Here is a 27306-nt window from a genome sequence, read left to right as displayed (position 1 = left end):
ACAGAGACAGAAAAAGTGGGAGGGAACAGTTAAATGAACAACCAGACAACAGAACTCTCTGTGCCTCCATTTCATTTCACTGAGCAGGCTGAAAGATTATGGTTTAATTGAAGAAGTCTTAATATGCAGACTAGAGTTAAAATTATTAGTTTCCCCATCTTTATCTTTTCTGCTTCTTCCATATATCCTGCGTACAAATTTGACTTTCAAGTCACTTCTGCAACAGCCACATTAAATTTCACTCCACTGCAGCAATTCTTACCAGGAATTTAGATCCCATATTAAATCTACCTTATATAAATAATGATTAAAATCTGAAGAGATACCAGCCTCAATGCCTTACATTCATGACCATTGCTAAAACCCCTTCTGCAATTCATTTTACCAGATGGACTGACAATTACTTTCACTTCTTTAATTAGAAATGGACTCATCTTAAAGCTCAGAATAAATAAACACAGAGCATAACTGATCGCAGTTATGTTCCACTATTTGTGTCCATTATCAGGTGTGACTTGGATAAGATCATGTTGTAAAACAAGGGGCAAAGCATGAGAGGAAGAGCATCCAGAAGAGATCCTTTTTTTCTGAAATGCTAGAAAAGTGGTTCTGGTTTGGCAGAGCTCATTTGTCTGTTCTACCGATTTTAGACTTATCTTTAAATGAAGAAATATATTGGCACCTTTTTATGTTGGAGACAGACTCCAGTTATGCCCAATTATAAATATCAACTGATTTCTTCAAGAACACCGAATAGCATTGGGTTTATTTTCCTAACGAGTTTGGATTCAGCATTTCATGAGTTTTCTTCATGCAAGCAGCAATTTGGGATCTGCTGGAATGAAAGATACTGTACCCAGAACATGTCATTAACTTCTTTCCCTAAACAGATTTTGTCTCTTTGTAAAACAGCAGGTTTTACCAAGTGCATTTAATGAGTGGTACAAAACCGTCATATTTAGTATCATACTACAGAACACAGCATGATCTCACATCCCCTTTTTACTACTAGAAAATTTTAGTCCAGGCAGGTAAAATGAAGTAATCAGAATTAAAATTCTATTTCTACTTTGCTGTTTTTACCTTGGCAGGTGCTAACAATGCTGTCTGGAGCCGAGAGTGACGTGCAAGTGACCGATAGAAGTACTTCTGGCATCCATCCCAGGCAGAAGAAATCTCTGTCAGCAACCTGGCAGAGCACAAAGAAGTCTGATATTAAGAAGTATCTCAGCATGTTGGAGCTGCCAGGTCAGTTCTTTAACCCAACAGTTTTGCTTGAAATTTGTTGTTCGGCAAATGCATTAACCTTGCAATTTTTCATTTTCTCTAAAAATATTCTATGATTTAAGAAAACATTTACTTTTTAAAATAAACTCTAAGGAATCTCTAAGCAATAGCAGAAAGATCTCTATCTTTGAATACCATTTAATGCTTATATAGTGATATTGTTTTTCTTCCCCCCCATGCAACTAAATCCAGCTTTATACAGAAGCTGGCCCTGTTGCAAGGTATCATAAACTAAGCCCTTAGATCCCAGAAAGACAATAACTAGCGTGTCTCAATGACAAAAAAAAGCACTTGATGACAGAAAAACAATTAAAAAAATCTGAAAAAACATCTTTCCTCTAAGAAAGTTTCTCCAGTAAAGCCCACCTTGAAGTACATGTATTTCTCCTGAAATATCCCATTATTTAATGAAGACAAAACAATGAAGTCCCTGAAAATCACAACTCACACCTACAATAAAATCCTTAGCATTTTACACTCAAATATGATGCTGGCAGAGCATCCCAGGCAAGGCTGGACAGTGGAGGTCTAATTAAAATGAAACTGAGGGTACAGTTGTTAAAGTGCAAATTAAAAAAAAAAATAAAATAAAAAGAAACAACAAACACCCAAATCCTTGCTCAGCTGTACACACCAAACTGAGAAGTAATAGGAGGAAGAGAATATGCAAAATCCTGAATGAATTACCATCCAGAAAGCCCAGACTAAATCAACATACAATAAATTCTGTATATCACAGCGGCAATTCACACCATCTAATGATCAAAAGTCCTGTGTACATACGTGGCATCCAGGTCATGTGCACAATTCACTGCAGCCAAAGCACTACACAAGTCCAGTGGACGAAGGCAGAGAACTTCCTGGTAGTCTTTTGAACGAGACCAAGACAGACCTTTCCTGTACGACAAACCTGGAACGGTATTTGAGCACACATCCTTTGATGCACTCATTTTTTATATGGAAAAATGTCATTCATACAGTTGGTATGAAGATACCAAATGTTCTTATTTCAACAAGTCTTTGAACATGCTGCAAGATTTGTAATGTAAGAACACATCGCAGCTGAGCTATCTTGGGCTGAACAACACAGCTGAAATCAGACTAACACAGTCCTGTGTGCATTAAGGACTTTTCAGTGCCCCATGCCCTTTAAGAAAGCTGAGTTAGGGATCATTTGTAAGACATGAAAAGGCTGATGAATGAGGAAGATGAATGTGTTGCCTGACATCATATTATGGTGGGTTTAGATGTATTGGCAAAGATAGTAAAATGTTCAAGAACTCAGTACTTTTAAACCAAGACCATTTTTGGTCAAAGCTCACCTGTTTTAGCAAGGCTTTTAAAGAGATCTGACAAAGCCCGTTGCTTTTGCATCTGAATATGCTTTGCCTCTGATTTTTGCTTCTCCTTAGCTGCTGTCTGATCAAATGTTAAATTCTGCAGTTCAGCTACGGATACAATAATGCCACCTGTGTAGAAGACAGCAAAGATAAGAGATTGAAAACCTAATGTACACAAAGCAGCTGTAGGAAGACACTCTAGGAAGACAACTATATGTCTGCACTTTTTACTGCTTTGTTTGATCTATGTTACAGAGGTCAATTGTGGTATGGAGATCACAAGAAAACCTAACCTGTGAACTGTTCGAGATTTTCCACCAGGCTTAAGAATGAATTATTTTCTGTAACTGCTCTACACATTTTCTTCATCTTCTTAGTAAGCTTAGACAGACGATACTGAAGAGATTCTGTATGAAATGCAATGCCATCCTGACATTCTTCTGGGAGTGCCCTCTGAAAAAAAATGAAAGGCAATTATACACACATATTCAAAGTTCTCTTATTTTATCATTGAGAGTAAATCACTTTAAAAAAAAAAGGGCTAAATTCTGCATTCATGTGAAACCCCAAAACACGCTCATGTGATTCTTTGATCAGTTCAGCACCAACACTAGAGAAAAATCATGTAATACATGTAGGTCAGACAGACATTAGTTTTGAAAACAGCCAACCAAATGGAAGATGCTATGATCTTACTGCCTTAAGTGTTTGTCATTACCTCTATGAAAAAGGTAATTACTGCTTCAGGTCAGCTTCCTCTCCCTTCCAAGTTTAAAGGCATTAACCTTAATCACTAATGCTCTCAGGGTGTCAGGTAAGAACATCCTCACTTACTTTCCACTAAACACAAATTTTATTCTTAAAGAACAACAAATAGAGTATGCAAGTAGAAATGGTTAAGTAATGGAATTAATTCCTCAGCACATCCAAAGCTAATCCTTTTGTTCAAATTATGTTTGCATGCATCTTCTTTAGGGAATGAAGACAACATGAAACTGCAAGAAGTGAAACTAACAACCCTGTTAACTATCAGTAACAGGCTTACCAATCACAGACCAACAAACCAAACCCTCAATCGATTTGCATTAGATTTCTGCATCCTCACTCTACCCTCCTGTACAGGATGTGAGCAGATCAGCCCTGCTCCTGGTCTGAAGAAACTGAACAAAGCTGAGGGTAACTCAGCATTTCCCATTCACAAGCAAATTCTGATAAGTTACGTCTGTCTCCTTGCATCTTGTTAATAAAAACTAATGATATGAATAGGAGTCTATTTCAGGAAGAAAATTAGCTGGCTTCCTCTCTGAACTGGGCAAATTAATTAGAGTCATATTAAACTGAGACTGTGGAGCAGGATTTACCATGCATCAGCTAGTCCAAGGCAAATGTTTGCAATCCACAAACTGTTGGTCAGCAGCAAACATATGACAATGTATTGCATTCTTCTACCACTATCCAAGCCAAAAGTGATCTAATATTTAATCAGAGGTTATATACACACAAATCCTACAGCTACATGATTATTTATTTCAGCCCTTGCTTAGAAAAAAATGGGTAATAACTTCATCTTCCAGGCTATTTTACTGCACTAGTAGGGAAGTAACAAATTGCTGCAGACAATATGTAAGCAAATTTGAGACGAAATGTGTAATTGCATCATCTCTGTATTAGAGCACAGATATAGTGCCAGATCAGTACAGATCATGCTTGTCATTCCATCCTGCAGTCCCACCCATCTGCAGTGTTGCATAACTCTGAAAACAAGTAAGACCAAAAAAGTTTATGATATATTCAACAGATTTGACGCTTACATAAGATTTTCCTGCATAAATCAGTGAAAAGCAACATACAGATGAGAATAGAGAAAATATCCTTCCCACACTTAAAATAACTAATTCAGTCACCTTGGTAACATCTGCTCTAGCAGACAGAACCTTCCTCAATGTGTTGTGTAGCCTCTGAATTTTGGTTTCTTTGTCATCAGATTCTTCTTGCTTTTGCATGCAGTCCAGCTGCTCTTCCTTACCAATTTCCACCAAGGCAGGTCGACACGGCTCATCCAGAACAACTTCAAACTTCTTCATGAATTTAAAGAGGGTTCTAGTTACCAAATGAAAGCAAAAATGTTACTGGATTTTGTAACCCTGGAAATCTCTCAGCTGCTGGAAATAAATGTTTCCACTGTGTTATGAGCATAAGAAACATTCCTGCATTCAAATTTAACATCATAGAGAAATCATGATGATTTCATGATGAAATCATGAGAAATCATGATAGAAAGGAAGGTTCAAAATAGGGAGCTTAATTTTAAGTTCTGACTTACCTGCGTATTTTTTCAACTGATTGCTTTATAGCCCAGAAGCTTACATCATTCCACCTGGAAATCTTCACAAATTCCTATTAGGAAAATAATCAATGGGATAACTTATGTAAGTGAAATGCAGTATTTCCTTATCAAAGCTGATCTTTAAACCTAATCAGCTACAATGATCTGGTAGTCTTAAAATGCAATACATTTTAGTGAGTGATCAAATTATTGCACAGGCATCTCACTCTTATTAATATACATGTTTGCACTGCATAAAAACTGCTGCATAGCCAAATGTGAAATCCGAAGGGGCTTCACCAGTGAGCAGAAACCTTCATGGATAAATGGGACTAATCAAATATTAAAGCCTTCAATTAACCACTCCCCCACCTCAAAAATAGTAGTAGGGAATCAGTGGCCAACAGAGCTATTATAGACAGATTCAAATAGTATCTGCTCTACTGTTCCTTTGATTAGATTGATATATTTTCTGAGCCAACTTTCCTTTTACCTTAAGTTCCTTTTCTATGGGTTGACGAAGTTCAGTGATTTTGGCGTCAACACACTCTGAAAACTGCTTATAGTAATTGTACAGATTCCACAGGATGCTGCACAGAACATCTAGAAGGGACAGATAATAAAAACCTTCTTTTACAAGAGGATATTCTTCAGTATCAAGACCATAAATGCACCCTAGTTCTTTTTGGAATCATGAAGCTTAGCAATACCAACAGATGGAGTAAAAAGACCAACACGAAAACAGTAAAACTGCACTGTTGGCTTGTATTCTATTTACGAGCTTAGTGACCAAAGTCTGGAACACCTGATGGCCAGATTGCTGTACAGATAACTCAGCACAGGTAATGCTAACAACTTACCCTTTTCTGCTACTTGAGGCATCAGTAAGACATGGCAGTGGAAAACCAGTAGTGCTTGGAGCCGCGCATGAAACTCTCCTAGAGTAGAGCCTTCAATGAAAGCCTGTAATGTGCTGACCAGTGTTTTCGGATCCTTTGGCTCAGTTCCTGAACATTGCAACAGAAATTTTGAAAAAAAGTGAGAGAAAAAAAAAAGCCCAGAAGATCTGCAGGAAAATTGTCTGCTCTTTGTAAACTTTCAATTAAATACCGAGTCTCAGTTAGGAACTGTTCAAAACAAAATAGGAAAGGGGCAGAGAGGGAAGAATTTTGATTTAATAATAAGTAAAGCCAATGAATGCCACACTGGAAGAAAGGACAGGGAACATGAAGCAGCATTAAGATACCGACTGAGAAGGTCAATTATATGTCCAGTTTCAGCATCCATCAAGTATTTAGAGAATACTTGCTATTCTCTATGAATGAATGGCTTTTTTAGTCATGATGAGTCCTTCTACAAATTAGTCACTGCCAGCTCCTTAACTCCTCAAAGTCATGAGGACAGAAGAATCTGGTAGAGAATACAGTTTTAGAGTGTTACCTACAGAAGAAGACAGGTTGTCCTCTTGGAGATATAAAATACCTAAGGCTCTGAAGCTCATCAAGTAAGTGTATTAAGTAGTTATGAGATTTGAAGAACTCAGCCTCAAGCCAGAGGATACTGCTTTCATCTTCACAATTCCATTAAATTTGGGAGAGGCAACGTACTGCCCCTCATTCCCCTATTTTATGTAACAGGAACACGTGCAGATAGATTTGCTAAGAACAGTATGTACAAAAACCTACTTACTCTAAGAATTCTTTAGGCTTTATACAGAATGTTAAAAGGAGTTGAGCTGGGATATAAATTATGCTTTCTGCAGCTAAAAAAAGTGAGGTGCCTTTTCTAGTTGCAGCTGGAGGCCTCCTACCCTCCAAACCTGTTTGAAATGTCTTTATGGGCATGATGTACAGCTATCACAATTCTACCTTCTTTTATATGCTTTTTACAGACACCTTTTCTTTACATCCCAACACTGGCCCTGTGAGCCACAGGTGGTTTCAGAAACACATACAAAGTTTACTGCATATGGAGGACACTAGACAGCCATGTAATTCACTTTAGGGCCAAGAACTATAGCTGAAAATGCATTGTCATACTCTGGCTTTTAGGACCTTAATCATACATCCTTATTAATTACTAGAAGTGCATCACATATTCATTTTAAGGCCAGCACTTACCTTCTGTGTTTGCCTCTGTCTGTTCTTGAACATACTTCTCAATCATCTGATAGATTGAGAACCAGTGCTTTGTGGATTTCTCCACATGCTGCTTCATAATGTTGTCCAAACTTACTGACCAGCAACTAGAAACAGTAAGAAAGGGGAGAAATAGATAAAAAATATCCTGGGTAGTTTGGGTTCAAAACAACAAAAATTTGGTTTCTGTTTCTATTAAACTAATGGAAAATTTAACAGGATAAAATTATCTGCACATAAGCTTAATATATACCATCAACTCCTGAGGATCATTCTTTTGCCAATATTATTAAATATGAGAGAAGAAAAGAAGGGATGGTAAAGCAAAATCCATTAGAGGCAGGTTGAAAAGTTTATTTTCTCAGAAATTGAGGTAGACTCATGGAATTCCTGATTGTGACATACTGTGGAGATAAAAATTTTACATGGTCTTAAACAGGAGACTGGACAATAATTTTAAAGGAAAATTTAATGAGGGTTATTAAACAGACAAAACGCTGCAGGCTCAGGAAACCCTAGGATGAAAACAAGAGAGCACTGGGAAAATACTTCTGCTTCTCCTGAGGGAAATACATAGGGTCACCATGGTCTGGACAGACTCATTATGGGACACAACAGCTGCTCCTTGGTGGTTTCTCTTCCCCCCACATTTTCACTGTGACAGACACACAGAATCATGTTCCATGGTAAGGCAAGTTTGTACTGGAATGTGGCTCCACGTGGAGACGAAAGCTTACAGGATCTAAGGAAAACCAGTATGGAAGGACAGTTCTTACTTCAGCTCCAATCTACGCCACTGAATAATCAGTTGTGTGACCAGATCAAGATGCTTCCGCAAGGACAAGGCTCGACTAGCATTTTCCTCCCAGTCCTGGAAAAGAAAGGTTCCCTTTTACACAAAGCCACAAATTAGTCTCTGCCTGGCAAGACTCATTGTTATTCCAGATTGCTGGGTTCTTACTCTAAACTTTCAGTATGGAGCAAGTTCACTCCCCCAAATCGTGTCAAGGAGAAAGCTTTCATGTACTGTGTTTGTAAAATGGTACCAAATATAGGCAAGGAAGCATAAAAGAGAAAATAAAACTTTCCCTTCACCTTTTTCTTACCTGTGCCTTTGCAAGCAGAATTTCCAAGCCATTCAGAAACTTTGAAAGAGGACTAGAAAGTGGAAAACTCCGGATTCTGTCCATCACAACTAACAGCTGCAAAATAAAAGCAAAAGCATTCAACCCATAGTAACTGCACTTCAACAAAAGCAGCCATGAAATTAAGCTAATACTATTAGCATAACTGTCCCCTGAAAGAAATAAGATTTTATTTTTTTTAACGTTTTTAAACTGCATTCTTAATTTAGTATAAGCTCACTAAAGAGTTCAGTGAAACCAATGCTCTCAGGGGAAGGAGCACAAATGAAATTACCTAATGCAAAGAGTTCCTATGGAATCTGAGTTTCTACGTTACTCTAAGAAATGTAACCTGAGGACAACACAGATCCCATAATAGGGACCAAAAATAATTATTCTAAAGCATTATGAAGGAAGAACTTCAGGAAAAAACAGGAGTAGAAACAACAAGACCTCAAAACCTTTGAGCTATAGCAGACTTAAGATTGCTTAAAGCTCTGAGTTGGCAGAATCCCACTTAACATTTCATAACTAAAATAGAACAGCAAATAATACCTACACCTCTTATGAATAAACAGGTATGACTTCAAAACACCTGTGTAAATATTACAGACAACATCTAGGCAAGCACATGAATGTGTGCACATGTCTGTGCATATCTACACACATATTTACATATAAATGCAATCCTGAAATGCTCCAGTTTCCCCCAAACATTTGTTGAGGTGCTTTTACCTGCACAAGTACAGGATGCTCTGGCCATTCCTGCAGTAGCCCATTTATTTCTTTAGCAAAATTATCAAGTACAGGTTGGCACTGTCGGACTTGCTGAATATTGGGATGCTGGTAGAAGTCATATGGGCCATCTTGCTGCAGCACAAGATCTGAGGTTACTTCCTCAAAGAAAGTATTGTGAAGAAGACTGCTAAGCAGAAGTTGGCTTCCCAAAAGACTATCATTCATCTCAGCACCTAGAAAGCAAGGAATGGAAGACACATGCTATTAATTCTTTTTTCAGTTGAATAGACAAAGTTGGAGTTTTCTTCCCCCTGTACCCCAAGCCTTAGCATATTATCTTTTACAAGGATGTAAGACTATGCCACTGGAACAATGAGATGGAGTATGGCACACGAGACATACTTAAAGTTTATATTCTCTATTTTACCAAATTTTTCTATAAAAGTACAACCAGCATCCTAAAGGTGGGCTGTGATCTTGTCACAAGAAAACAGTTCCTTTGTACATAAATTCACATCAAGGAGATATTACTATAAAATTAGTAGCAAGGCTCTGTGGAAAAGTAATCCAACACACAAAAAAACTCCCAGACATTACATCTCAGGTGCAAAACCAAAAGTAAGATACTGTAGAAACAGCCACCCTTATCTGCTGCATCTTAATTGCACACATGCATTTATCAGATCTGAACTGAAATATATAGCTCTGCTTTGAAAGTCATGATTCTGAGTTCTCACACATTATTAAAACAATTGACACATCGAGTTTTCCAAAATTCAGGGTAGAAAAAAAGAACACGATACCTTTTTTCAGCTATATAAATAAGCTAAATTTAAACCAATTCTTTTATGAACTTCATGGCAAAATTTACTTCTGGGAATTTTCTGCAAGTGCTTTATCTTCCACAGGACTATGCAGATTCATGTGATCAAAATTTCACTCAGTATTCAATGTATTTTAATACTGGGCTGGTCTTCTATATTACCAAATGGAATTAAAGAAATCCACAAAAGAATAAATATCAAAGCATTATACAAGACAATTCTGAACATGGGGCAAATTCTCTGGAAAACCAAAATTCTCTGGAAAAACAAAATTCAGTTTTGTGCACTTTCCCCATAATATGTCTCTTTCATTACCTGTAATGCAATTATTTTGAAACAAATTGTTACAAATTTAAACCTGCATTATCTGAAATACTGCTAGCAGTCTTACCAATTAAAGGATAGAATTGTGACACCAGGCATGCACCAGTCTGATAGCAGGAAACAAATGTACTGAAATAATGCTTGGCTTGATGAGAAGGCAGACTCTGTTGATACCACAGGGATCGAGCAAAGTTTAAGCACAACTGTTGATGAACCTTCATTACTGTTTGCATAGAGCTCTTGGACAGAAGGGCTCTGCCAACTTCCAGCTGGTCTTCCACTGGATCTTCAGTTTCCATTTTTTCTTCTAGGCTTGGCTGAGCTGTGATATCTTCAAAGTCCTGAAAATTACACGATAATCAGAAGAAAATTTTAATATCTTCCTTAAAAACCTCTTCTCCCTATCTCCTCTTTTGGGTTTTTTGGCATTGCAACAACATGCTGATGATTTGCAGCTGGTACCATATAGACAGACTGCCAGTCTGAAACCACAGAACATTTCAGGGCATAGCCACAGCAGGCAAGAGTGCAGTACAGTGATCCCTGAGCTGCTGCTACCTAAACACCTTTCTAGAAAAAGCAGCAGCAGCTGTCTCTGCTGAAAAACCACCTCAACACAGTGTGGTTACTTGAGGACCTGAACTGTTCTGTCCCAACTGCTTTATTTAATCAAGGAAATCAGCCTTCTCCACACGCAGTAGAACCTCAGATGTCCTTACTTGCTAAATTAATAAAATCCCATATTTTTACAAGTAACTATATTATCATTCAGTTATAAAATTTGGGATGATTCATCCAAGTCATAGTACAGTTCAAACCTGGAAATGAATCCCAAAAACTTTTTCAACCAGAAGATAAAATAAACCACAAGCACACTACTTAATACCTATCAAAATCTACCCCCATCGGACTTTTGGTTGAAGGAAAAACAACTTCATTCCTCATGTTATTTATAGCATGTATTTCCAGGAGCTACTTCAGAAGTAATTTTTGTGTTTCTTTACAGAGTTACAGTTATTACCTTTTCATGAAAAGGAAATCTCCTCCTAAATTCTTCTTCTTCCTCTTCTTCCTCACTCCGTCCTTTTCCATGACTTTTACTCCTGTATCTGTACAGGCTGCGTTCCAATGCCTCCTGCTCTTGGGCACGGCGTTCCTGTTCATCCCATTCATTTACAATTGCCTAGGGAAACACAAAGCAGTATGTTTTTACACAAGTTAGTGCTTAAAATCATCTCCTGTTCCATCAGTGGGGCAGGATCTATTTTGTTTGGCTCTTCCCTCCTCTATGGTCTACAACAGTATCAATCAAAGCCTTTCTGAAGCATTTTATGAAGAAACTCTCTGCCAAGTTTGTTTTGGGGTAGTTTTTTAGTGCATGTGTCTGTGTGCTTTTGGGTTTTGTTGTTTGGGGTTTTTCTTATATAAATAAAATTTTCGGTAATCATTACAGCTATCATTTTATGACTTGATAAATCCAAACAAGTTATTCTAGTATTTAACTTATCTTTTACAATTAATTGGGAAGAAGTTAGAAAACTTTAAAGAACATCATACTGACGATTATCAAGATAGACACCTCTAAAGGTCATCTAATCCAACCTCTCTGCCACGGGCAGGGACATCTTCCACTAGACCAGATTGCTTGAAGCCCCACCCAATCACTCTCAGACACTTTAAGGGTTGCAGCATCCACAACTTCCCTGGACAACCTGTTCCTGTGTCTCACCAACCATATTTTAAAACAATTATTTTCATATCCAATCTAGATTTACCCTCTTTCAGTTTAAAACTGTTACACCTTGTCCTACGAGCCTTGGTAAAAGGTCTCCTTCCTGCCTTTATATAAGCCCCTTTTACATACTGAAAAGCCACAACAAGGTCTCCCTGGCGACATCTCTTCCCCCAGCTGAACAACCCCAACTCTGTCAGCCTTTCTTCACAGGAGGGGTGTTCCAGCCCTGATTTCTGTGGCTCTCCTTTAGACCTGTTTTAAGAGATCCATGTCTTCAACATGGGACAAGTTCAGTTCAAGAATCCCAGCTATGAGCATCCAGAGCTTACCTGACACAGATGCCTGAAAAGCTGCAGGGATTTCTGGTCCATCTCTCCTCTGCATAGTACATGGCATCGAAGATGTAACAAAGCATTCACCAGGAGCTGTTCCAGAGTTGGGCAAGGCTGCTCAGTTCCCTCAGATCCTCCTTCAGAGTGCTTCAGAGAGAACTTCTTAAGTCCATTAAGTACCCCAACTGAATTCACTGAGCATAAAATTTCTGCCCGATCAAAGTAAGTGGGAAAGGCACGGCCAACAGAAGGAAATGTCAACAAAGAAGTGAGGAGGTTGGTGAGATCAGCTGGACACACAAAGCTCTGTAGCACTGCATACACTTCAGAAGCCACTAATCGCATGCCATGTTGCAACTGCAGGATGGCAGCTTGGAGAGGAATGATGGCATCAGGGAATGCAGCATACTCCTCTGCCAGGTGCTTTCTAAAGTGATGGTGTGACTGTTGCCACGATGCTTCTTCATTTAACAGGTTCTGTACAGCCTGCAGTGATTTGGGTCTCTCTCCACGGAGGAACTGCAGAAGGCGAGCTAGAAGGTCTTGGACTGAGGAAATCCGTGCTATGCTGTTGATGTACTGGTGAGCCTCCTGGTATAAGCAATCATACAGTGGAGCTGCAGGCCTGAAAGCCTTCCTTCTAGAAAGACTGCTTATTTGCTCCTTCAGCCTTTGCATTCTGTCATGTAACAGTCTGTTAAGAAATAACATTGACCAGGTTAGATATAGGAATATGTTTCATATAAGCTTATTTAAATATATCTAATGTAACAGATACAGAGAAAGATTAATTAGAAATATTCTCCTGGTTTGTGTGAAACAGCAAATAAGGAAAAAACAAACACCCTTATATCGTACATGTGTTGATTTCTTCTCTCCCTGCCACTTCAACAAACTTCAATTATTTTTTTCTTGCAACTTGACAGCTATGTGAGCATTAAGAAAAAAGTAATATAACCACAGGCAATTGGTAAAACTCAGCCATTCAGAACCTGCTGTCAATGACTATCATTCCCTTTAAGTAGTAGCATGGAACTAACAGGCCCCCTACATGTATAATAATGAAACCAAAAATTTCTATTTAAAGTGGAAACTTGTGAATATTACACAGTTTTTATCTCTGTATACAAGGAACACACCTGGAAGGCTGCACAAAGGAGAAAGCTCTCTTGGCTTAAAATGTCCCCAAGTTCCTCAGACAAAAATGATGCATAAAAAGCCCCAAATGAAGTAACAGTGGCTACAGATTCTGAATGTCAACAGTGTACTCAATGTGGTAATGAAGTTAATTTATCCACAGCAACACAGGCAAAGGCTATTGCTAAATTACACATATGGAGATTTCTCCCCAATAATATCAGCTGAAGAACTTTGCAAAATAGTACTGGCCTATATAATGGCCTTGAGGAACTACAGTGACAAGTAAACAATTCATCTCATTTCAACTCATTGGTAACATTGTCACATTTTAATGAAAGTATTGCAATTTAAATGTATGGTGTTATTTTTACTTCTATACATGGTTTCAACTTTATCAATACATGCCAGCCACCACTTTAATTGTTCTATTTACAGCAGCACAAACTGTACAGACAATTCCTTAGTCACTGCAAGTAAAGAGCACAGCTTTTGTATTTTTCTCTATCACCTCAATATGTAAATTGATACTTTTAAAATCAGCAACTCTTGTTTCTACAGAAAGGGAAAAATTTTAAAGCTGAGGAGAAAAGCTTTGTAGCCGGAGCGTACAAAGATGACATATCCACTCTAAAAGAGACGGGTTCAGTGCCTGGGTGTTACCTGATGTGGGGGTGAATATAGTTACTGACTGTTTCATCTTCAATACTTTTTCCTGTATGCAGCTGGGATGAAAAATCATGTGTTTTCCATTCACAGTCCAGGTGGTATAACTAAAAAGGAAAGAATAAACCATTCACAGTTCTGATTTTAGTAACCAAGTAGGTACATCAACTTCTTGGACATTAAAATAAGTTCTGACTGTATAGTTTAAAAATCATGACCAGATATTTGCCCAAGAACCCCCAAGCCAAACTCTCCTGTGTTGGTTTTATACATAATAAAGGCAAAAGCCAACTCAGCTTCATACTCACCTCTTCTTTTGAGTACTTGAGCTTGTATTCTCTTTTAACAGCTGGATCAAATCTGGTCTGAGGGAGCCACATCTGGATCTGCACCAAGCCAATGAGCACCCAGAGGCTTCCTCGCCAAGCTGTCTCTGGTAACTCCTGGAGCCCTTCCCCATAGAACTGATGCAAGCAAGTGAGTAGAAGGAACAGGAATTCTTTAGGAAGTAACTCCTGATCAGTGATGCTTCCAAGTATCCTGAGAAGGTACTCATATGCAACAGGATCCTTGAGGTAGAGCTTCTCACAGCACTCCAAAAATTCTTCTTGAAGATCCACTGGAACCAAATCTACCATGGCAGAGAGCTGTCTGCTTAGCATTATTCCTTGTAGCCTAGCATCTGTGTGTCTGGAGGAAAAGAAATGAGAAAAAGATTGCATACAGTAAGCAAACTTCTGTAACATGCTTGATTTAAATAACCCATGTGGAAGAGAGGTCTTAATACCTAAAATCTGCTATTGAAGAGACAGCCAGGTTGGTCCACAGCGCTGTGCTGACTTTGTGAAGCTGCTGTGCTCTCTCCATCCATTCTCCCAGCGTTACATGGGATGATGACAGGACAGGAAGCCCACTCACATCCCACGGGCTTGTCTTGCTGCTGCTAGTTAGAATTTCAAAGAAGCACTTTGAGAAAACAGCTCGCGTCAAAATGCCTGGGCCCTAAATTAAGAGATCAAGAGTTAGATTGTTCAGATGCAACTTGCACTGACTATGCTAGAACTTACAATACTGCTTTAGAAAACTGTTGGATCAGTCAACAGGAGCATTCAGACTAGAATTTGATTAGGTCAGAAGAGACAAACCTTCATAGAACGGTTCACATGGGATTTAGAGAAGTTGTTTTCCTCTGTTGCAGGCAGTGGCCTCCAAGTCAACCAGTAGTCTGGGTCTGTGGTGAAAGTACTGCTCCAAAAGGATGCTAACACAGCATTAACTAGCTGAGATGACAGAAGAGACATTTCTTCAGGGGATATCTACAGAGAAACAAAAACCTTGAGGTGAGAATTATGTTCAGGGAGCAAAAGAGAATTAAACACACATGTACAAAGAAAGTATGATACTGTTTTTCAGTAGGGATAGTACAAGATACTCTCCAAGATCTTTCTAATTCACATAATATTTGCTTGCATCACCTCAACAAAGAGGGCACTTCCTGAGGTCAGCACTGTCTCCTGTCAGTGAAATATGCAGCATCTTTACAGAGCAAGCTGTTAGCACACAGTCTCTAGTGCTGTTAGACTGTGCAACCTTTGTTACAATACACCAGGGTGCAGAGGCATGGAAAGGGCAAAGCCATCCAATACCCTGCTCTGAAGCATTTTAAGTGGATTTGCATTTCACTGCACTTTGTGGGAACACAACCATTGTATCATAAATATTAACCAGAGTTATTAAATGTTCTACAGAAAATGCATCAGGTAGTTTTATCAGTCTATTTGATTTGCAACAGACCTGAAAAATTTTAGAGGCACAGGAGCAGAGGAAAGCATTTTTCAGCAAAAAAAATTACTTTGAACACATAGCTAAAACCAGGCTGGCACCTGCCATTCAAACGATTTCCTGTTTTCCATTAGGTCACAGATGGATGTATGGAACAATACTACCAAACTAAGTCATATAGAACTATGTTATTTAAGACTTTGTTGCATTTTATCTTTCAACGTTGTGTTTTAATTACTTTTTCTCAAGGCTTGCAGTTAATAACCTTTCTTATTAAAAGGAACAGTTTTTGTCAGGCAGAGGTAGAAAAACTGCATGTCAAAAATCTTGGAGATATACATATTTTGAAGAACCTGCTGAAAACTTCTGCAAGACTAATTAAACTAAAAAATTTGCTCTTACTTCATTAAGGTGTAACAAGTGCCACAGTCCAGAGAGCTGGTGAGAAGCAGCTGGTGTCAACTTCAGAGAAAAAGCTATAAACTGAGCTAGATCTGAACATATGCTTAGTTCTTGACTGCAGTTCTTCCTGTAGCAGGTAAGAAACAATACAATTTAAGTAATGTTTAAGCTTGGCACATGAAATAAATCATTTGGATAGTAAAACAAATTGAGAATGGCAGGCAAAGTCACCGAAAAGTTAAAATGACAGTGTTTCAAATATTGGGAAGAACAAGCACTCAATACTCAAAACATTTGAATTCTTTGAAGCTGACAGAATCTTAACATATAAAAAAGGGGAAAAGTGGAATTTCCTGTACCCATAAGCTACATGTTGAGCAAAACATACAAAACATTTGGGGACAAACTGTCTTCTACCTTTGTAGTTTTTGTGAGAAATCAGAACTTTGCTGAATTCAAGAGTGAACCAGTGATTCTAAGAGCCTGATTGCACAAAATATTATGTTCACTAAAATGCATAAATAAATAGCTCTCTTTTAAGAACTAGTAAACCAGACTAAAAATAAAAACCCTTGCCCCCTTAAAACAATACTAACACTTTAATAATGATAATTTAAACTATGATTCTATGTTTCTATAGTTTACACCAAAGGAAGCATGCATGCTAGCCTACTTCCTCCATCTCCAGGTCTAACTCAGTCTTTCTTCAGTTGCCCCCATCAATGTGGTGATAAACATCTTAGAGCTGATTCCTAACACACACACATTTGTGTGCAGCACAGATATATATGCACATACACAGTGGTAATATAAATATTTAACAAATACGTACACACAGAGATTTAGCTAGAGATTCTGAATCTCATGAAAGGAATATAGGATTTCTTTTTCCAGCCTTCTTCTTACCTTCTTGCACAAGCCTTGGCCACAAAATCTGCTGTCAGTTTGTACTGCCAGAGCACTCCCATGTATTCCATTGCAGGCCACAGCTGAACATTACTGCAGAGCTGGTTTAGCAAGGCAGGGTCTAACTGGTTGGAGATGGTGTCTTCAGGCAGCCTTTCTTCTGAATAACTGTATGTCACTCCTTCTGCTCTCAGTTGTGAATGTATAGCTTTCAAGCACAGTTGTAGCTGACCTGTTTGACAGAATGTAAAAGGCACTTAAATGCATGAGCTGTATGTCTTGCTAGTGAATGTTTAACATCCTTTGCATCTGTGTATGAAAGAATGGAGATGGCAGAAATCATCCTGTTGGGCTCTTCAGAAGTGTTACCTACCCAGACAAACATCTTCTAAATGATTGGCTCTTATTATCAGACCATCAGCTTGCAGCAATGCCTTTTTCATCTTCACTCCTCTGGCAGCAACTTTCAGACAGCACATTTTCTCCTGTGATGTACTTTCTCCACAGGCCAATCTCAGCTCCAAGATGTTCAGCGGTTTGCTGAGAGCTTTTAACTGAGAAAAACATTCCATGCCCAGTTTATCCTGGAAACATGAAAAGGACAAGTAGTTTCAACAGTGCTAACAAAACCACAAACAAGAATTGTGACTGCAGTCAAAACTGAGATTTCAAATTCACATGCACACAACTAATGTACAAGTATATATAAACCAGCCTGCAACAACAGCTTAACAATCATCTTTGAGTAGCCCTACTTAATACAGCAGGAAGACAGAAATTGAAACAGGTGGCCACAATTCCTTCTTGTCATGATAGTGTTTTTTAACTTCACAAAGAAACTACATAGACTATGCAGACAAATAATAATTCAACATGGCAACTTACGCAAATCAAGGGCAATAAATACACAAAAAAAACCCAAAAAACCCCTGGAGTTACTGTCACTTACAAGAAACTGCAGTTCACACTTGCAATTTAAATACATTTGAATGCTTACAAAAATCTCTCCAAATTCTTAATAAGCATTGAATGTTCTTCAGTGTCTCACAAAGTAACTACGTGCATTTTTTGATAGCTGAGTATCCTTGAGAGAGAAGGTCATTAAAACCAAGATCTAACTACTAGTCACCAACACAAGTGCACATGACTACTTCTGCACAGCTTTTAAAAAGGGACCTGTACTCTTTAGAAAATTTATTGAAAGATTTTTTAAAAAAACTGAATTACAACAAGTTCTGAAATACATTAAGAGAAAATCCCAAAACCATCAAAGTTAAGAGGACTTGTCTTGGGAAATCATAAGGCAGCCCCATCCTATGCTGCATAAAAGTGCACAGGTTGTTCTAAATACAGGTATGTTCACTAAATAAGTAAATGGCATAATGACACTCACAAGACTTCAAAACAGAACAAGGAGTAATATTTTTATGCTCAGGCACTCTGAATTAAATAAATATTTTCTATACATAACACAATTAATAGCAGAAATGCTACCTAGATAACTGATATATTTCTCAAAAGACACGTACATTAACATATGCTGCAACTTCCTTTTAAATCAATCTACCAAATACAAAAGAAGTGTGTTTTTGCTGTCCTGGAAAGTAAGTGCTGTAAATATATTAAAGCCTATCTGAACATTGCTGTAAATACAAATCTTTTGCAAACAGAGTATTGATACCTTAAAAGGAAGGGGTCTTCCTAGAGACTTCTGTAGTATCTTCATATTGGCTGAAACACCAGCAGGATTGACCAAGCAGCTCTGAATCTGCTGTGAAACAGATTGAATTTCTCTGGAAATCCTTTTAGAGGAGGGGAAAAAACAAGAAGGGACAGAGGAGAAAAAAGCCCACACAGTTAATAGAAGTTTGAGAAACAAGGCAAAAGGTGTAAGAGGTATAAGAAACAAATCTCTTATCCTTTCACTATATTGTGTAGGGGTAGAAATTCTAGACGAACATTTGATTAAGTAGAAGCACAATACTAGGAAACATTAATTTTAAAAATGAACAGCTACTTAACACATTGTTATGTGCATCACTAATGGAACATGACTTAGGGCACTAATCCAAACAATGCTAATTAGCTATAACACTAAAGAAAAGTGTAATTTATACAGCCATTTAACAGAAACAAATCAAAAGCCACTCACTTGTTCTGGTCTGATCCAATAAGCATCTGAGGAATTCTGTCAATTAGGTGTTTCATAACCCAGTGCCAGTGCAGAGCCAGAAGTGACAACCCTGATGAATCCACTGTCACAGCGTCAGAGACAGCCCAGAACCTGTCCCGCCACAGGGAGCAGTACAAAACCTAACAAACACAAGAGGTTATAGTGTTTCCACTGCTGCAGGTTACAGACTACTTTGTACTTCAAGCAAGAGAAAAAGCAAAGCTACCATCGCATCCATTACCTTCAGAGTTCCACAATGCTTTGTATTTACTGCTACACAACTAGGACTCTACAGGCTCTCTAAAAATACCTCACTGGCCGGTGGAACTACACAAGCCAAAACCAACCAATCCCTGCACCAAGTCTACAATGTCAAGGTATCAGCAAAATTATATTTATATTCCCTCTGAAAAGGGAGAGGGAAAAGTGAACCACTCCTGTGACCTGCATGTCAGCTGTCCAGGTTCAGATATTCTTACTGCAGATGGAAATCTCCTCTATCATCAGCACAGAGAAACAGCCACTTCTACAGCTTCATGCCATCCTAAGCAAATATTAGACCTGATGATCAGGATCAGCAACTATCTACATGCCAGGTGTGTAAATTTCGGTAAGATAATTCCCACCCCAAGTATGTGCAGACTGAAAACCTACATTCCACACATAAGAAATGAGAAGACAGAGCACAAATACAGCCACTGAAAGAAACAAACATTATAATTCGCCTACTGTTCAGCATATTCTGAATACAAACAGATGCACTGCAGTCATGGTCCTTGAAACTAAAAATAGTGTTCTGCACACAATCTCATTTCACTTAACTTCCATAAATGTGCTATGAAAAGTACTCACATCATGCATGTCATCGTCACTTAAGGCCACCTGAGTAGACTTCACCCAGTGAAGTGCAAATGCATCCCAAAGTTCAAAGAAAGCAGCAAGGTTGACCACAATTCCATGAGGAAGACAGTTGTAACTTCCTGGATCTGAGGTTTGCAGAAGAGGGAAAGAAAGGCAGGGACTGAATATTCCAGCCACATCACAAGACACATATGGGTCAGCTTCTAATCACTAGAACCTCACTATGATTGAGAAAAAATAAACAACCTGAAAAGATCCAAGAAATGAATAAAAATAGTCCTTCACTATTTGCACAATTCTCTATCACCTCTATGTATTTAATATATATATTAAAAAAATTAATAATGAGGGATTCCTTGATCAATTCGTTCTATGCAGCACACTAACATCATCACTGAATTTTACCCTTTGTTTTAGAAGCTAAACTTCCTACTTAAATAAAACAAAAGCACCTCTGAAGAACTTGGGAATTCTTACTAGTTAAAGACACAACACTATTCCAATCTTCCTCCACCATTATTTGAAAGTTTAGGTAATTAAGAGAGCAATCATATTCACTCATTACCTCGTTGAGGCAGGACATAAATAGGGTAGCCTAAGGTACATAGAATTTAAGAATAATGTGTTAGACACATTATTACACAGTAGTCCTCATTTGACTGCTTTACAGACACACATTTTTTCTTCATATACTCAGGACACACCATGTTTAAAGCACACATTTCACAACAATGCAAATTAACCATATTCCAAATTGACTACAGAGCCAAAAAAGAAAAAGTGAAAAACAACCCACTTTTGTGGAAATCTAGAGACATTCTTAAGACACTGTTTCTTGGCTTCTTGCTGGCAATCAAACTCTTCTCAGTGTAACTTCTTCTTTCTCGGTCAAGAAATAACATTGCCCTGAAGTAAAAATGAAGTTGTTACCAATCCAGTACTGTTTTAAAGCCTTGGCCTTATGAGAATGGTGAACTACAATGTGATCTTTGAATTACAAAGTGACATAATACATTCACTGCATTACGGAAGAAGAATCAGGTGCAACACAACTAATTGCTTGAATATGGTTTCTGTAGAAGCAAGCTTCACAAAGATCAGATTAATATGTTTTGTGAAAATCTGTGAGTTTATACATTCAAATTTTTCTCTCAATACATCTATTTTTGTGGGGAGGTTTTTTGTTTTGTTTTAAATTAAAAAAAAACCAAAACAAAACATAAAACCCCACAAAAACCAAAAACCGCCTACTTTTCATTTAGGCATTTTCTACTTTACAGACCTACCTGACTTCACAAGGAAGGAAAAACTAGTGAGCTACTAAACAGATGAAGGATCTGTATCCTAAACGGCCTGTAGGATATGTGAGCAGCTGCTTCCTTACACTTTAACTTCAAAATCTGTGTACTTTTTAATCTTACTAGGAAAAACAGTCCAAATCCAAAAGCAGGGCAACTATTTAGGATTTGTTGGAGATTTCTCACTGGTGCTTCTGCCTCTTTAATGCTTTATGCCACAGCTCTAATTCGTCCTTGAAATACTGCAGCCTATATGGAATGCTAGGAGCTCTGCTCTGTATATTAAGTGATTATATTTAATCACTTAGTATGCATCTATAGTAAACACAAGCAAAGAATTTAAACACCTGTACAAAACCTCTGCCTAGAATTTTAGATCACATCAATCAAAACCTAAAAACACACTTGGCAGACACCACAAGTATTTACTCAGCACTGATTACAGGCACTGGGCAATCTTTACAAAGGGTTTTTTGGAAACGCACCGATTTGCTGCAGACTTCAAAAGGAGAAGAAGCTGATCTGTGTCTTCCATTTCAGTATCTAAGTTTATCGAATTTCTAATGATCTCCAAAAACTGCATATTCCATCTTGGGTCCAGAGGCATCACATGTTCATCTGGAAAGGCAGACAAGACAGGATAGCAGTGAAACACTGCTCAGTACTTTTCTTGATCCCCCTGCCTATGCAAGAATATTAGGGAAAGAAAGAAGCCTAGGAGGAAAGCAGACAAACTCTCTCACTACAGGTATCTAAACAGAAAAACATTAAAGCCAACTGCAGGTTCTGTATAATAGAACAGTGACAATAAATTAAACAGGGGTCAGAGTACTCAAAGAGAGCCTGGAAACTCAAGTCCAGCTCAGAGTCCAGGTGAGATAACCATGACCAGCCATAGAAGGTCCAGTGTCACTATATACAGCTTTCAGACATCTAACAAGCTTGGAAATGAAACCAGCACAAGTTAGAATTTAGCCTTTGTTTTTCTGCGTACATTTCCTAAGAAGGGCTGCAGTGTGTTCAGAGAACAAATAAAGGAAGCAATGTCTTACATCCATCTTTTTCAGAAGTACCTGTCATAGTTGGCTGTAGCAACTTGATCATGTTACTGACTCCAGATGAGAGGGGACTGGCATAGAAACAGCCAAGGGCTACAGCACCTGCTTCCAGCTGAATCCGCACTGAATCTGTAGGTGAAGAGGGGAGAACAATGGCATAAAATAGCATTTAGTACAAATCAAGAAAAATAGCTTCAACTGAGCCAGCACAAGCAGACCGAATCAAACCTGTGCATGCACTCTGGGTGTGCTGGTTGATCTTATTTTGTATCAGCTCCAAAAGGTCTTAAAAGGTCTTAAAAGAATGTCATGGCTAATGACATAAATCCAAAAAGGAGTTCTAATTAAACAGGTGATACTGCATGTATGCTATTAAAAATATGGTTTGTGAAAATCCATGAGTTTATACCTACCAATCTTCCTCTCAATGCATCTACTTTTGTGGGGTGTTACTGTCTTTTCAATAAGAAAAAGAGCATACTTTTCACTAAAGTAATTTTTTAGGTATTTTCTACTTTACAGAGATACCTGCTTGAAAAGACAGCATAATAAAGGGGAAGCAATCATATTAATATAGGGACAACATAATCTGAGATTTCAGACCATACAAGAAAGCTAAATGTGTGAATGAATTGGATCAATGCCTGCCTAAATGCTCCATGAGTTTAATGTGATTAATACTGTAATTAAGTAAATAGCTCATCTCAGCTATTATCCTGAATGTTCAGACAGCACTACTTCAAGAAATCTCAGTTCTGCAGTTTCCTGGCTTTCTAAGCATTTGTATTTTAACACCAAATACACAGAAGGCATTTGACTGCTTTTACTATCACTAAAAATAGCAGTGAAAAGGCATACTTACTTATGTAGACCAAGACTGATCTAAAACCAGCTGTAATTCAGAAGTGGCACAAGTTACACACATGCTTGAGTAACAAAAGACAATGTTTAGCCCAAAGTCTCCTGATTTCCCTAACATACACAACCTGTTTCTGTCCCTCCCTGGAGCCTCCATGCCCTTGAATTAGTGTGGATAGTTGAGAATCTTCGTAACTCAGATAATTTGAATGGTCTGGATGTTTTCATAGAAGACATATGATTTTTGTAAAAACATAACTCAGCCCTTAGACAAAACAAAGTTAAATGATTACATACCAAGTCCCTGTGGCAGATTTTTGGCTAAGGAGTTAAGCCATTTAACTCTTAATTTCCAGTCTTGATTGGTCGCCTTTTCTATGAACAATTTCACTGAAGCCTGGAGAACTTCCATTTTGTCCACCCAGTTTGCATCTATCTCAACAGCACTGAACTTCAGACTCTCAGGATTAGTGGACTGCATAACTTTTTCAAGATCTTGCAGAGTCAGTGGTAGTGTCCTGAAACACAAAGAAGTCCAGCAATCAAGGGCTCAAACTGCCAGATCCAGGAAAGAATGTATTTTGCAGGTCAAGCTATCCAACCATCCTTAGACATCAGTGTAGTAATGCAATGATCTTTCTACCATTATTTAGCTTTAAAACCGGTTTCCAACTTCAAATCAGTTGGGGGTGTCTACTGTTAGGAGCTCACGCTTGCCAAAAATTCATGCACTACCCCAAATGGATACTCACAGCATTTCACTGAGAAATTCTAATTGATTTGTGCACCAGAATGACAGGGAAAGTTAAATTAAAAAACAGAAAGATAGGAAAAGAACTGTCATTGATTAAAAAATAAACAACAAACCCACACAAAAATAACGAATAAAAGAGGATATTGCTAAGACTTTACAATTTCAACTTTTTATCTCAGTACAAACTTCTACAGCTTGTTCTTTCACTGGAAGCAAACTACAGTACCTGTCCAGAGTAGGTTACTAAGCAAAGAAGGCAGAAAGGAAGTTTTTGCACCACTGTTGGAAAAATTAACAGCTATACTGCACAAGAAATCATTAAAAAAATTATTTCATCTACCCCCTGCACATGGGCCTCTGCTTCTTTCAGACAGCTGACTGAAGAGGGAAATTTGTGTTTTTACCTGAAACTACCAGACATAAAATTACTGATTGATCACATGAAAACAGGAAATCCAAAGAATCATTAAACTAGTTAAATGCTTAGGTTTTTTAAAGCTTAGAAAGAAATTGAAGGAAGAAACTTTGGGGCTCGTATTACCTACTAAACCCAGTGCTTGCATTCACATTTTCTGCTAAATGCTTTCTCTGAACAACTCTCAAAACGGGTCAAATGGACTTATTGAAGATTAAAGAGTCAAGTATTTTGAATGTATTTTGAAGACTTAAGAATAATGCAGTAAGTAATTAAACTTTCATTTGCAGTGGTTGTATGGAAAGCTAACAGGAATACAGTTACAGAGTATGGTAATCAAAGTCTCTACCTGCACAATTTGATGAAGACAGAATTTTGCAAGGACCAGTGATATGCCATGAATACTTCACATATATTGTTTCTTATTCACTAGACAAAAAAAAAAGTTTCCTGCCTACCTGCAGTTTCTGAGATTTAGTCTATGCAGACAATACATTAGGACCTGTCCATCACTGCGGACTGTGGAAAGGAGCGAGTCCTCAGCTGCAAACAGACCCGAAGGCAGGGAGTCTGGCCACAATCCCACTGCTAGCAAATGCTCACCCCAAACATCAGGAGAAGCCAGAGAGGAAGCATGCCTTGTAACCAATTCTAACACAAGCTACAACAAAAAAACAAAAAGCAGTTTAGAGTCATATTCAGACATGTAACATGTATTCAAGCACGAAGAGGAAACTCTTTAATTACATGTATTTATTAGGAAATTATTATAAACTGAATGTTCTACAAACACTATATAACCTACAGAATAGAAGTACCAAAACATTCCTACCAGAAGTGAAATAATACACTGTACAGTTTTAAACAGAAAATAAGTATGTCTACAGATGACAGTGTGCACAGTGTTACAGCTACAGATGTACCAGTATTAATATCCCAAAGCCTCAGCTGAAGCTGTTAAAAACCACAAGCCTCAGAGTCCAACGAGGATATTGTTTGGTTCATCCTTCCAAGAGCACCATCTTCATCAGTCTCTTGCTCAGGCACTTAGGATCTCAAACACTAGCCTCAGGAAGTTACATTTTTCACTTATCTAGATGATCTAAGAACAGCTTTCAAATACAGGACTTTTACCTTTTGGTTAATCTGCAGTTGTTGTGAGCGGCCATAAACTTCCCAACAGGCTCTGTAAAAAGACTTTGCTAATCCAAAGCCTCTTTGTATTTGCTGCACAATTAATACAGCAGCCTGAAGCAAAGGTGACAAAGATGACACAGAACCTGAAAGATACACAACAATTAGGGTGATGTGAATGTTTAGCAACTGTCGGACCTTTAATCTAACAAACACCACTTTAAGTCTTAAGACACAAAACAAATATATCCCATTGTGTCCTGAAAGCTGAATGGGTTTTTCTCAAGGTTGATAAGAAAACATGACAAGACTGTAAATAACAAATGACCAACTCAAAATAAGACATGAAACAGCTGTGATGAATGAAACTCAGCTGCAAAGAGCAGCTTGTGCAAAGCCTCTGTTTTGCTGATTTTGCTGACTTAGAATATATTGCCTTCCCTACAGCAAGGGACAACAGACACATCCCAGTGTCTGATGTCTCCTTAACAACACACTGCAGTTACCACTTTCTCATTACTTGGGCCTAGTTCCTGGGAATGCAAAAAACCAATCCAAAACTACCTGATTATAGTTTTATGTGTTTTCTTGTATGAGCACATAACACAATAAAATAACCAAGGTTTAATACTACGGAGTTCATCCATACACATGTAATGAGCCCAAGTTGCTAAAAAATACTGAGCAGACCTTTTTTACCTGCTATTGCTGCCTTGGTTTCTGAATGCACAGCCAGAAGTGCATCACAGACACTATCTCCAACTAAACCCAAACCATGCAGGAGTAACTTCAAATCCACACTGTCCAGTGCATTTCCATCATTCTCCCCAGGAACGTAAATTTCAATCCCACGATTCCGCATGGCTCTGGATATTTCCCCATGAACTGGATCCATAGAAAGGAAGAGCCTGTTGGGTATTAAAACGGAGTAATTCAAGTTGGAAGGGACCTACAACAATCACCCATTTCAACTGCCTTACATTCTTAAGATGTAACCTAGGTCCTTGAACTATCACACCAGAATGACCAAATCTGCTCTTCCATGAAGTAATTAATCTTCATTAAAATGAGGACACAATCTCTAGAAAGCCTAAGACAGCTAGTGAATTTAAATGAGAAATCTGTATGAATAGTTATAACTTTGCAATTAGACACAGATATTCTGCATGACTTTTAACTCATTATTATCTGAGTTATGTCTGTTTTATCATTTCCCCACTTTTAAAGAAAAGTTAAGCTATGCCTCTGAGCTATAAACACTTAAAAAAAAGTCTTAGCAACAGCTTCAAATAAATCTGTGCTATTTAAAAACCAAAGTATCCAACATCCAAGTAGTTAATAATATCAATACATGTCTCTTAAAAGCAAGGAGGAAAAAGTACTTCTGAGATACAATGCAGTGAAAACAGGTTTCTGAAAAGTAAAAAATACTTCCAATTAAGAAGAACCAGAGGGTTATCAGTCCCAATAGTCTTGTCATGGAGTTGTAAAAGGTAGGAATTATACAGAATACTCTATTATGTTCTACTCCTGTCTTCCACAGAGACTACTTCGGGTCTGAGAGAACAGATTGTCTATTTGGGTGGTTTGTTGGGGTTTTTTTAAGTTCTGTCACTGCAAGAAACTCAAATTTATAGATGGGATGGAAAAAGCTGGGAAGAAAATTATTATGCTCATATACCAGCTTTCATTAC

General features: G+C 38.0%; 1 protein-coding gene across 1 annotated transcript in view; it reads right to left on the bottom strand.

The window, feature by feature from the left end:
* The window catches only part of MDN1 (midasin AAA ATPase 1), a 90692-nt gene that overhangs the window by 19119 nt on the left and 44267 nt on the right, over positions 1-27306 (bottom strand). Inside the window, exons 46-77 of the mRNA XM_085056356.1 lie at positions 26312-26520; positions 25613-25758; positions 24937-25139; positions 23607-23827; positions 22467-22580; positions 21879-22011; positions 20892-21001; positions 20087-20220; positions 19214-19374; positions 18743-18863; positions 17435-17645; positions 17062-17293; positions 16156-16282; positions 15117-15287; positions 14759-14973; positions 14280-14661; positions 13969-14078; positions 12166-12862; positions 11123-11284; positions 10169-10442; positions 8951-9186; positions 8198-8293; positions 7868-7962; positions 7074-7198; positions 5814-5960; positions 5447-5556; positions 4951-5024; positions 4532-4727; positions 2921-3080; positions 2610-2756; positions 2071-2197; positions 1084-1189 (exon numbers count right to left, since the gene is read on the bottom strand). Of these exons, the coding sequence (XP_084912482.1) occupies positions 1084-1189; positions 2071-2197; positions 2610-2756; positions 2921-3080; positions 4532-4727; positions 4951-5024; positions 5447-5556; positions 5814-5960; positions 7074-7198; positions 7868-7962; positions 8198-8293; positions 8951-9186; positions 10169-10442; positions 11123-11284; positions 12166-12862; positions 13969-14078; positions 14280-14661; positions 14759-14973; positions 15117-15287; positions 16156-16282; positions 17062-17293; positions 17435-17645; positions 18743-18863; positions 19214-19374; positions 20087-20220; positions 20892-21001; positions 21879-22011; positions 22467-22580; positions 23607-23827; positions 24937-25139; positions 25613-25758; positions 26312-26520 (5752 nt within the window). The remainder of the gene's footprint in view (positions 1-1083; positions 1190-2070; positions 2198-2609; positions 2757-2920; positions 3081-4531; positions 4728-4950; positions 5025-5446; positions 5557-5813; positions 5961-7073; positions 7199-7867; positions 7963-8197; positions 8294-8950; positions 9187-10168; positions 10443-11122; positions 11285-12165; positions 12863-13968; positions 14079-14279; positions 14662-14758; positions 14974-15116; positions 15288-16155; positions 16283-17061; positions 17294-17434; positions 17646-18742; positions 18864-19213; positions 19375-20086; positions 20221-20891; positions 21002-21878; positions 22012-22466; positions 22581-23606; positions 23828-24936; positions 25140-25612; positions 25759-26311; positions 26521-27306) is intronic.

Source organism: Lichenostomus cassidix, chromosome 3 (genome assembly GCF_008360975.1).
Source record: "Lichenostomus cassidix isolate B80296 chromosome 3, HeHo_3.0, whole genome shotgun sequence".
In the NCBI taxonomy this organism is placed as follows: domain Eukaryota; kingdom Metazoa; phylum Chordata; class Aves; order Passeriformes; family Meliphagidae; genus Lichenostomus; species Lichenostomus cassidix.
The sequence above is the reverse complement of the archived record's forward strand: the minus strand, read 5'-3'. Positions and strand labels throughout refer to the sequence as shown.